This window comes from Carassius auratus, chromosome 34 (genome assembly GCF_003368295.1).
Source record: "Carassius auratus strain Wakin chromosome 34, ASM336829v1, whole genome shotgun sequence".
NCBI lineage: Eukaryota > Metazoa > Chordata > Actinopteri > Cypriniformes > Cyprinidae > Carassius > Carassius auratus.
The window spans coordinates 26243177-26256432 of record NC_039276.1 but is presented as its reverse complement, the minus strand read 5'-3'; the positions used below and the strand labels follow the sequence as shown (position 1 = coordinate 26256432).

The window sequence follows — 13256 nt, the reverse complement described above, 5'->3', positions numbered from 1 at the left end:
TGGATGGAAAAGACAAATAGATGGATGGACATATGCTGTCCGATAAATGAGTTCTGTGTGGTTGATTACATTTTTTTAAAATATAGAAATAATAATTAGCCATTCAGATTGCAGTGAATTGAGGCAAGCATCCAGGACACAACTGCAAAGCTTTATAGAAGCCAGTGGTGCGGGTTTAACCAGCTATAAGAAACATAAATGGCCCTTTTAGTGCAACGTCCTTCAGCGGCGTTCAGCAGAGACATCCGTGATGCAGCTCACCCCGTCGTACAGCTTAAATAAAAATATATTTTCACCAGCCGTGAGAGGTTCTGGGAATGTTTTAAAGTAAATCACCAATGACGTCTCTTTAATATAACAGTGGTGAGATTATAAAACAAAGCAAATTGAGATTTTGACTTGATTTCATCTAATTTCTCAGTATCATCACAAATATCACTCATATTTTTCTAAAATGCCAAACAATCAAAGTCTTTTGATATGGAACGTCAATATAACATTTTAATTCAATTGTCAATCAAATTTGAAATAATCCATCCAACATGGGGGGCAAAATGAGAGAATGTCTGATTATAAAAATATTTTATTCAGTAATGGATATAAGTAGACATTTGTACCAAATATTTACGAGTAGGCCCTACTGTGTGTACAGTTAGAGTATTGTATTAGCTTAGCAAAATGCTAACACTAAACTCTATACAGTAGAAATCAAATATACTGGCAATCATATTATTGAAAAATTTGCAAGATTTGGGATTTTTAAAATAAGTTTTAAGTAAAACTTGTATTAATCAAGGATGAATAAACTTGAAAAAGTGTCAGGAAATACATTTATAATGTTAGAAAAAAAAATATTCTTTTATTTTGTGTCCGAACATTTGCCATTTCTTATGAAAGTCTTGTTATTCTTCTTACTTTGTTTTGGTTAGTTGTTTTGGATGTATTGATCATATATGGGCAAAACCAACATGTAAGGACTTAAACAGTAAAAACCGATTTTGATTGGAAAAATGAAGAGTCCAGATGAATGATGTTGAAGGCTCCATGTGTGTAAAATGCTCAGTCTCTGCAGATCTGCAGGAATTAGCTCCTCTCTTTCTGTCAGTCTGAGCAGAACTGTAGCACTGCAAATGAGCTCTGGATTAATGTCATCATGTGCCAGCTCCAAATGCCACCAGCACGTCGCCACACTCAGTCTCCAGGGCTCTGCTCATGTGTGCCACGTGCACATGAGAGTGTGTGTGTGTGCGCGACTGGGTGAGGTGTATGTGTGAAGCTATCATCACACTGCACTGCTCCACTTTTTTAAAGACTGTCTGTCACTGTCACAACACTTCACCCATCATCCAGCACTGAGTTTGTCAGGATTGTCACCGATTTCGATACCTCTGCAAAAATGAATTGAACACACTCCTGTATTCATCAAATTAATAATTTTAATATAAATGTTAACCAATTTAATTAAAATCCTGGCATTCCTCCAATTATTATTCAAAAACAGTATAACGTAAAACAAAGAAATGCAGTGAATTAAGATTGGATCTATCTGCTACATTAAAGCAGGACATTAGCATTCATCATGGAGTAATATAAGTATGCTAATACAGATTGGAGATTTCAAAATCAGCTGCATATTAGTCAGACATTGTGCAGGTTGTGAACTGAGTAGGTATTTGCAATCAGTACTGAAGAAATACTAGTGTCACCGTGGCAAACTTCTGGCATACATTTCCATTTACTGTGAGTTCGCAAATAATGGAAGCATTGGTAATAATGGCAGTATTTTATGGAATCCAACCAAAGCACTTTTGGGAACGTTACTTTAAAAAGTAATTAGTTATAGTTACTCACTACTTGTTCCAAAAAGTAACTGAGTTAGTAACTGAATTACTCTTTAATTAAAGTAACTCGTTACCAGGGAAAGTAACTATTTGCGTTACTGTACAAAAAAAAAAAAAAATTGCTATATGTCAGAGAAGTTGTATTTTTTTTTTTTTTAGCAGTTTTCACAAGTCAGTTGAAATGGATAGAACAGACAGGTGTTCGTACATAACTTTCAATATTTATTGCACGTCAGCAGACAGCAAGAGTTTTATCCTGCACTTCAAGTATTATCTTTGTAAGAAAGGGTGTTTTGGGCCACTAGCTTTGTAGATGGGTGTCACACATTACATGTACACATTACATGCACGTTCTTGCCTTTGACCACAATGAATTTGAAGTAGTGCTTATATCTTCACCTTGAAAATGCCAACGTTTCATCGGATTGCTCCTGACTCGCCATCTCTGCTGCGAATCTCTGTGTAGCTGTTGCGTGTGTGTGTGTGTGTTTGCCGCCGCAGGCATGTGTGTAAAAACACTGGCTCTGATTGGCTACCATGAAACACATGACTCTGCCTTAGCCAATCATAATCGTTTATCTCGTACCCACCTGCTCCCTCGCTGTGTGAGCCAGGGGTGCGTTCGGAGTACATAGTTTATTAAATCAATGCATAGTAACGCACCGCATTTAACGTTCAGTAACATTAACGGCGTTGTAACAACGGGAAAAGTAATTAGTTAGATTACCGCGTTACTGAAAAAATTATGTGATTTTGTACCTTTTTACAGTGTGTAAAAATTCAATATGGCGTCTAACCTGACTAAAGTTTATTTTTGGTCAAACCTAATGCTGACTTGTGATGTCCTCAGATAACTCCTACAAAAGCTAATTTCACCTCAGAAAAAGCTGTTTGTCTTGCATATCAATCAGTCCTGCCTGTAATGGTCCGGGGAGGAGACAGGAGGTTGCTGTACCCCTCTCTGTGATCTGTCATCCTCCACAAACGTCTGCTTTACCCCTGTCTCAGGAGGGATTCATTATATGAACAGGCATTAGCAAACACCCGCTGAGAGGTTTGCTCTCTGCAAATCTAATAAGCACTTACAGGCAAACCAAAGCGGTAGAGGATGAAGGCCGAGGAAGGAAATGTGCTTTTTAAAGAGTTTATACGAGTGACGCCACATAAATATTTCATTGGGGATGGTTGCATGACATGATGTACAGCTGTGTGCGGGCAAGGCGCTGTGCTTAAGGCGAAGACACTGATTCATTGCACTCATAATTGCCTGAGCTGTTGTAGATGGAGTTTAGGACCTGCCAGCTGACAGCGAAGTATTGCGTCTACATGTCCATCGTGGCTCTCAGAATTGTTTTGATATTTTAATGCGGAATAGAAGGTGTTTATTTTTGTTTGAACTTGTTTCACTATGCCTTTGTCATTCTCTCTAAGCTGTTACTGATGGCTGTTGGAAAACTTGCCAGATATTCTCCTCAGTCTTTCATTGAAGCACTCTTAATGCATTACAGTCCATTCATTCATTCTTTTAACAGTGGGTAGGATATTATGTTGTACATTAAGAAAACTGTCAAAGCAAATGGGTTTAGTTTGATGTCTTTCTTCCTCTTGTTTGACTGGGCACATTTTTGATTATCCACAAGAAAAAGTGGAGGTTTGAGTTCTAAACAAAACAAAACTGCTTGTTTGCATGGTTATTTATCCAATTTAATACCTGCTGTAGTGTTACAAAAGTAAAACGGGCCACAAACAGAGCCCTGTTGAACAACCTCTACAAAAGGGCTTTACATCATCCCAGAGAAAGTACAGTATGTTTAATGTAAAGCTGACATTTCTGTGCTAATGTCAAAAAACAAACTCATAAAAATAGTAATGTTTTCAAACATTCAAGTCCACTGATCAAGAAGATAGTCCTACCCCTAACTCACAATATTGGATGAGCCAGTGTTGCATGCATCTGGGATTTCCCTAAAGCATTTATGTAAGGAGTAACTGAGGAAGGGCTGTTGAATTATAAAAATAATAATAATAATAATAATAATGGCCGTTAAACCTCGGGTGTGCATTATTTTTCTAATAATTCAACGACCCAGAGTAAATTATTTTGCTTATACTACAGTTACCACACTTAAAGACAATGATCAGATACATACAGTAGGTGGGAAGGCTTAAGCGATGACTGTCACCGTGTTACTGATGATGTAATCAATTGCAATGGACGCCCAGACTGAAGCAGCACTTGCAGCCTTCTTCCTCTTCATCATTTTATCTGTCACTTACAGAATCAAACGTTGCTCTGTTGTTTTATGTTGCATAATGTAGATCTTATGCATATATAAATCCATATATAAATCCATATTCAGCATCGCTGTCTATTAGTATTAATAGGCCGAAAACCTTTCATTTACAAACACCATGCTCTCCACGCTTTGCTTCTAGAAGGTTTTCGGCCTATTAATACTAATAGACAGCGATGCAACATAAAACAACAGAGCAACGTTTGATTCTGTAAGTGACAGATAAAATGCTGAAGAGGAAGAAGGCTGCAAGGTTGCCAAGATACATACAGTAGGTGGGAAGGCTTAAGCGATGACTGTCACCGTGTTACTGATGATGTAATCAATTGCAATGGACGCCCAGACTGAAGCAGCACTCCTTCTGTACTTTTCTCTCTGCACAGACTGTCTACAAACACTGGCTCTGTGCCCAGTTCTTCCACACCACACAGATGCACTGCAGCAACAGGATCCCCTGCAGGAAGTACTGCCTGGAGGTCCAGCAGAGGTGTCCCTTCATATTGCCTGACAATGATGAGCTCATCTACGGAGGAAGCCCCAGTTTTATATGCACAGGTGGGCACTTTGACCTTTTCTCATACAAACAAATCACCAGTGGTTTCCTCTTCTTGAGAGGACTGAATCATTAGCTGTGACCGAAACCAATGGCAACTGCTTCACTGCGCAGGCTTGTCAATGAATAAAACAAGAGAAAACGAGATAAAATACAATTGTTTTTTAAACCGTTTTTTTATGTTATATTTAGAAATGTTTTTACTTGTCTTTTGTATGTATTTTCACATATAAACAAGTTATTTTAGTGCATTTCACTATATATATATATATATATATACACACACACACGCGCACACACATGAACATACACATATACGAAAGAGGAGGGGACTACAGGAATATCAGCAACACATATTTTCATTGTCATTGAGGTAGACAGTGTTTCGGTATGAGGTCACCTTTTAAGGGAACTGATTTTAGACCGGCCTACACTGCACCAAAATGCCACGTCTGATGGAACAGAATAAATTCACATGAACTTTAAAGACATGTAATGACTACAATGATTATTTCTCAGTAGAAAGCGAGTCATAAATTGAAAAACCAATGACAAAATGGCATGTGCATTCCTTTTACTAACCACCCAACCACACACAGAGAAATGTGGTATGTCATCGACAGCGAAGGATACAACCTAATAAAGGCATCACAGTAGACAGGATGTTATGCAAACATTGGATTTGGACCATTATTCCCTGAGTAGGCAGCATTTTCAATTGGCAATGCTGATTTGAGTAAACACTTGGTCTCTGTTGCCACTTTCTGGCTGAAACTGGAAGTACAGTTCTTCCCTCTTCCTTTGGCTTCACACTTTTGTTGGATGAATGAGCATGATCATATCATATTTGCACAACATTTGAGTCGACTAAGTGGTTGAATAAATACTTTCTTTAAATTCTACTAAATTTAAAATTATGAACGATTTGATTTGAATAATTAAGCTGATCATGAGTTCGAATACAAAAAAAAAGGCATGAAATTATTATTTTTTTTTTTTCTGCGCTGCATGTTAAGAATAGGGCTGGTGCACTCAAATGCCCTTAACAGTGTTTGTTCAGGATATGCTCCTCTCCTAATTTCAGAGGGTGCATGCTGAGTGGTGCATGCGAATGAGTGCTTTGGCCTGCAGGCTTGTGCTTTAATGAGACAGACTGAAGATAAATGAGGAATTGAGAGCAGAAATGCACAAACCGGCTGAGTGGTCATACTGTAATTACCTGCCCTTTAATTGCTTTTAGTAACTCCACTTAACACCGACTCGTCGTGCAGTGCCGTATGCCTCCATCATCATCAAAACATGACCATAAACACCTGTCATCAATGACTTATGTGCGGCAAGGTCAAGTGGAAAAGTAGATGACTTATTAAGGGAACAGCTCACGGCGAAATTAAAATCAATGAAAGGATGAAAGTCATATGAGTTCGGAACGACATGGGTGCGCAAATGAAAGCTGAATTAAAATTGTTGTTTTATAAACAAAACTGGGTGATCACACCGACATGCAGAAGTAAGAGAGAGTAATCAAAAAACATAAGCAATAATAGCATAGAGAGGACCCCTGCACGATTGTGTCAAGGTCAAGTCTCATAAATATCAGATAATGAGACCTTTTTATGATAAGGCAAGGTATGCCAGGCTGTAAAATGTCATGTGGTGCAACTGACATAATATCAAAGAGAAGCCTTGCACGCCCAACGACTGTCTGTCAAGGTTATTAAGTCTCATAAAATATCAGATCATTTGACCTATTTATGACCAGATAAGGTTAGTTTAGAGTGTGAAATGTCGTGTCATGTGACCTCTTAAAAACTTATAATTCATGAAAACATTTCACCTTGAAAAATAGATTTAAAAACTAATTTTTTCTCAAATTAACACATTAATGTGGGTACACTCAAAATTAATAATTCATGATTTGTAAAGAAATAACTTTTTCCTAAATTAATTGATATTATACGCTCACAGTTAAAAAAAAAAATATTTTTACAGAGAATAAAAGTTTTAACTTAAAAAAATATATTTACATTTTTTAAAGAAAAATAATCATTAAAATGTGTACACTCTCAATTAAAATGGATGGTTTATATATAATAATTAATTAATTAAATTCACAATTAATAATTAATTGAAAAATATTTTTAATAGCTTCCAAAATTAGTCATTAAGACAAATAGGGACCAATTTTCACTATGAACTAGTTGCATATTTGCATGCGTATTACTAGCATATTGTTTATTGGTGCATATTAATGCCTTATCCTGCATGACCATATTTAAGATTCCTTAATCCGACCCATACCTAAAGATTTTCCAAACCATAACAAAACAACAACTTGAACAAATAGTACATTTTACAAGAAATCAATTTTGAAATGTTTTTTACTTAGAAGTGTACATTTATCATCACCTTTAACTTATGTCTTTTGCCGGCCCAGGGCTCCAAGAGGACAACCCCTCAGATGCAGACACAGAGTGCTGCGATGTCCGATGGGACAGCAGGGCAGACAACCGCTCCAAAGGCACTCTCAAAAGAACTCACCCGTCGTGTCAGCACGGGACATCCCTGACCTCGTCAGCGGCCTCAAGACTGTGCAACAGCAGACTCAAACTCTGCCTGCTGGTCCTCGTCCTCCTTCATACTGTTGCCACTCTCACAGCATCCCACAATCCCACAGGGTTCAACCTCACCTCCAGCTCCTCCAACGAGGAATGACGGAATAGCCGCTAAACACCGGCACGGTTACAGTGATGTGACGGACCGTGGGTAACTTGCTGGGACCTGTGGGACAGAGACTGTGGAGATGCAATCAAAACAAACCAAGCAAATTGACGAAGCTAAACAAACACTGAACGAATCCAATCAAGCAACAAGAACAAGGGACAACACTGTAGCCTTTGTTGAAAGAGGCTTCTAGGGGGCGGAGTTCTCTCGCACCATGTTTTTTACACTGTGTCTATGGTTTGAATTTCTGTTGCACTAGATGACTACAGGATCTAATCAGTCATGTTTCTTTCTGTTTCATTTGGGTCTTTGTGCAGGAAGGATTGGCAAATACGGATGAGTTAAATGTACAATATCCAAGAGAATATTCAAGACTGAGCGCGTGTGTATGTGAGCGAATGGATGAGTGTGTGTGCATGTGTGCATGTGCTTGCATCCATATGTCAACTTAGATGTCCTTCTCGTTCGTTTCTCTCCGTAATCACAAACTCTCTGAATGCTGCTCTATTCATTACGAGGATTTCTATTGCAGTTTATCCACTGACAAATCTGCCTAGACAAATACCAAGACACCCAACAAAAAGCCCAGGTTCCAACTCAGATTCTCCCATTAAGATCCTGTAACCTTATTAAGGTAGCCTGATATTTCTGTTGTCAGTATGATGTCATTTCCTGTGAGGTCAGGTCAGTAGCTTTGGAGGTCTGGGTACATCAGTGTCCCTTCTTTGCTTTAGTGCTCGACTGAAACGGTCTTTGTTGGGATGTTAGACATTATCCAGACTTCTGTTTATTCCCTCAATTTGCGAAATGACGTCCACAAATCTGTTTTTAGCACCATTAGTGTTTTATATATTATATTAAGATATTATATTCTCTACCCTATATTCTGTAAATGCATGTTAGAAGCAGAGTTTAGACTATGCTGCTAAAGTTTTAAAGAAATAAACTCAAATGATCTGAAAGCAAGCTCTCACTCCGAGTACCATCCAAATTGCTATTTGACAGCATGAACCCAGCCAATCAGAGCTTACGAGACAAATTACCCCAATCCCACAGAGAGGATCCATCGTTCTTTATTACAGTAAAGGGCTTACCCATCATTCACACACATTCAGACACTCCTGCATGTAGAGATTCACGTGGCATGAATAACTCAGTGAAACCTTAAGATAGTCACATCAACAGGAAATTGAGGAGCTTGATCAAGACGAAGGCCCATCTCAGGTGGCTGGGCTGAGGAATCTGGTTCTTTGTGTGGAGGAAAAGCAATGTTAAGGGCTGATATATTATTTGATGTTTTGTTTTACTCTCTTTTCTACAGGCATGCTCTAATGAGGTTGTGTCACGGTGACACAGACACAAAACGAAGCCTTGTGTTTAATGTGTTACTCCATCCCAGAATGAACATTTTGTCTTTAGACACTTACCTTGTTTTTCCAAACTCGTAAAAGCTCCGTTCGTCTATATTTTGGATGAAAACCGGCAGGCTTGTGACTACCCCATTGACCGCCAAGTAAAATACACCGTCAAGGAAAAGTATGAAAGACATCATCAGAATAGTCTGCCATCAGTGGTTCAACCGTGACATTATGAAGCAACGAGAATACTTTTTGTACGTAAAAACAAAAAACAAAAAAACATTTGTCTCCTCCACGTCTCTCCGCATCACCATTGCATGATTTTGGAGAATATCCGCTGAACGCAAACTGTGTAAGCTATTCTGTGTCCGCTGTATTCTTGTTGCTTCATAACCTTACAGTTGAACCACTGATGGCAGATGGACTATTCTGACAATGTCTTTCATATTTTTCTGGACCTTCACAGTGTAATTTACTTGGCAGTCAATGGGACAGTCACAAGCCCCCCGGTTTTCATCCAAAATATGTTCATTTTGGGGTGGAGTATCCCTTTAACTAAGTTCTCTAGACAGCCTCAGTGTGAACCTGTTAAAACGGCAGGCCTCACACCTGTGTTTCCATCTCGTGAGACATGACTAATAGTCATTAATGTTAGATCCACATAAGACATTTATCAGTCACAGCTAACTTTAAGGCTAAGTGTGCTAACTAAAACCAAAAGAAAAACAACGTGTTTTTGTAGCCACATTTCCATTGTGTAAAGCAGGCTAACATAATGCATGCAATAGAAATAAAATGGCTCTTTTATTGGTACTTTTATTCCCTCCCTATACATATCTGTAGATTGCCTGCATTAAGGTGCAGTCACATTTACTTTGTACAGTGTACTTTGTATAGTCAATTAGCCCAATCTGGAATTTTACATGAAGGGAACTTTTACCCATACAAAATTTGCATCTGATTAAGGTTTGCTAAACTTTGACCATGCACATTCTTTGCAAATTTTGAATCAGATTCAGATTTATTCAACTTTGAACATGCAAATTCATTGCATTTACCAATATTAAGCTGCTCGGTTTAAGTGACAGTGCTTAATGCATTGCTACACTATTGATACTAAACCTCAGTCTGCAAAATGTTAAGTTTTGCCAGTGTGACTGCACCCTTTAGACTACATATGAAAAGCTGATTTTCTCTTAACGTGTATAATGCAATACCATTCAACTCTGAATACTGACTCTGAGGCAAATTAAATAACTTTGATTTTAAGAGAACAAATTAATTCATTTGCCCTTTTGCTGTTTAAACTACCATTAGTGGTGACCTTTTGAGGTGTCAGAAGCACAAGCTGATGGATTGATTTATTTTTAAATAGACATTTGAACGCATTAAAAAGGCATTTTACCAGCTTTTATTCCACTATTTTTAAATCCCAGAACTATCAACTAAATCTACTCAGAACGCTAATTCTTGGCAGATAAGGTTTTATGAATTTGGGCTAGATGAGTTTTATCAATATATCTGGTAATAAGATTTAATAATGACATGTCTGATTAATTGCCTTTAGGCCCCTCTTGTCATTTCTCCTATTTAGAACAAATATATTGGTCATTTTTTTTATTAATACCTTAGTTTATTTCATATTAAACCAATTTGTTACCAGAAACACCATAACTGATGATATATGTACATTCCACGCTTAAAATGTGCTTCAGTTAAAAAAAGTAAAAATTGGCCAATTTGAGATGTAAAAGACCAGTCTGACATTCTGTGCAAAAGATTTCGCTAATAAATAATTAGAGATATACAGTATGTGCACTGAGAGACACCGTATACCCCCTCAAGAGCTTATTAGTTGGTTTATCTCCAAACAAACCTAATTCAGCCTCTCCAGCTAGACCTGACGGTGAAGGAAGGATAAAAAAGTGATGAGTTATTGAGAGGTGGGGTAATGACAACGACGTAGCACTATTATCCATATGCTAAGAAGCTCTGAAAGTTTGTTATAACAAGACACACACACCATAATACATGCACAAACATGCTTCTTCACTTGGAAATCCTTTGCATATACAGTATATCTGGTGACGCTCTACAAGCAAGGAAGGATTCGAGTTATGTCAGTTTCAACACTCATGTCAGTATAATCATTCGGTCTGCCTCGTTAATATCTGGTCTAATGCAACAAGTGTTAAATCAGTCACCAAACGTATCTCAGACGACACCATTCTCAATAAAGTGTTGATTAAAACATATTCCTAAACAGAGAGCAGCGTTGTGGTTGCTCTGTGTCACATTTGTAACATGTTTCTCTGTGTTTGTTGGGATTCAATCACCATAGAGTTTGTCTCAGCGACCAACGAGATTGAATGTAACAGATGCCTGCTAATATCGCTAAACACCACCAAACCTAGTATAAGATGTATTTTATGCTTGCACATGTTTTATGGTCATTTCCAAACACTGATCCAGTTGTGTAAGTAGTATTTCACACTGCGTAATCACTTAGCAAGCAGAAATACTTTCTTTTCTGAATCCTGTGGACCTATGCAGCCCTCGACCTCAGTGGTTTTTACGTTGTAAATACGTTACGAGAATGCTAAACAATGTGTGTCTCTGTTTGATTTGGAGGTTTCCTTGTGTTCTGAGTTGGTGTCCTTTTTTAATGCTCTTTTGTAAGTGTCAGAGATCATTGGGTGGTTTGTGCTGAGATGGATACAGAGAGCGAAGTGGTTTTGAGAACTGTCCTCTTGGTCACAAGCTCGGCACCTGCAGCCTGTGAGTGATGGTGTGTGCAAAGCAATGACTTTAAGAATAAAAAGATGAAGGTTTAAAGGCATATAGAGATAACATTATGACTATGACTACTGAATAAAAAATATATTATATACTACCGGTATATTGTAATATTATAGATGATTTAGTTCAGTAACCTATTTAATTTTTTTACAAGCAACTTTGATGAAATAATTTATAAAACAATCTCACAAGTTATGATCTTTTCGAAGGTATGATTATACTGCTAAAATGATTAAAGTTGTGTTCTGATGAAATAACAAATATTGCTGTTCACTGTGTCTGGTTGCTTCTTCATTCGGAGTGTGTGGTCAGTCAGACAAAGTGAGTTTTTCGGTCAAAAGAGGTTGCAAACCATTATTTTATGGGAAATAGGTTTTGGGGGTCATACTTAGCTGTATGTATAATAATATATAAAACAAATGTATTTTGATATAATGGATATTTTACATATTGCAAATAACATATTTACGACATTGCATCTTTTAAAAAAATAATAATAATAATTCACATTACAAATTATTGTTGCAAGCAAAAATGCTACAAAATTCATGTTTTGAGAAAGTGTGTCATGCTACAGCAAAACTTCTTTTTTTTTTTTATGAACTGCATTCATCAAATATGATGATGGTTCATAATAATAAAAAAAAAAAAAGAGTAATGCATGCTTAACTGTCTGAAGTGACCTGTTTATTTGCAGGTCAAACCTGATCAACTAGACTGATGCACATGAGGGTTAACAGAAATTACAAAGAGCAATCACGTTGAAAAAACAAATGTAAAGCCAACATTCCTATAAGTGGACACAGAAGTGGACTGCACAGTCTATGCCTGTTTTGCACAGACATTTACCTATAAAATTATTAAAGCAAATATCCAAGACTAAGCTGTGATCTCTCTCAGTAATCACAGTGTGTTATGGAACCAATTTCTTGACTGAGAAGAGGTGATAGATTAATATGTCAATGTTACATGAGTAAAGTTTGTTCTGGGATCACCTGAAATTTTACATATAAGTAACATTTAGTTTTAAAAAGACTGATCACAAGACAAGATTTTCTTCGATGCAGTACCAGCACTGACAGTTAGGTCAGTCAATATCTCAGTCTCTCTTTAAATTAACTGAGCATTCATGCAAAAGCTTACACCAAATGCATCATTTGTCCCCTAGACCTAGGCTAGTTGTAACAAGGGCAATAGCAGAGTAAAGGTTTTCAGGTAAGATTCCAATTACTTTAAAGAGATAGTTCACTCAAAAATGAAAATTAACCCATAATTTACTTACACTCAAGTTAGGCGAATATGATTTTCTTAATTTTATAATGGAAGTGAATGGTGATCAAGATTTTGAAGCCCAAAAATAGTGGGTCTATCCATCATAAAAAGTACTCCACACAGCTCTGGGGGTTAATAAATGCCCTTTGAATGGAAGTGATGCGTTGTGTACGAAAACCGAACTGTCGTACAGTATGTGCATTCACCATGACAAAACCATGTGAGGAGTTAAAAGGGTCAAATGATGCTGCCAAAAAGAACATTATTTTGTGTATTTGCAATGCAATGTGTTTATGCGGTTTAAGGTTCAAAAAACATATTATTTTCCATATAATGCACATAATTGTTTTTCTATGCCCTGCCTTCTGAAACGCGTCGATTTTTACAAAGCTCATTGATCTGAGGAAACGAGATG

At 37.3% G+C, this 13256-nt stretch overlaps 1 protein-coding gene across 1 annotated transcript in view; it reads left to right on the top strand.

Moving 5' to 3' along the window:
* LOC113053645 (transmembrane protein FAM155A-like) overlaps positions 1 to 9241 on the top strand; it is a 136594-nt gene extending 127353 nt beyond the window's left edge. The window contains exons 2-3 of the mRNA XM_026218817.1: positions 4519 to 4690; positions 7126 to 9241. Of these exons, the coding sequence (XP_026074602.1) occupies positions 4519 to 4690; positions 7126 to 7403 (450 nt within the window). The 3' untranslated portion in view covers positions 7404 to 9241. The remainder of the gene's footprint in view (positions 1 to 4518; positions 4691 to 7125) is intronic.
* Positions 9242 to 13256: the final 4015 nt, after the last annotated feature.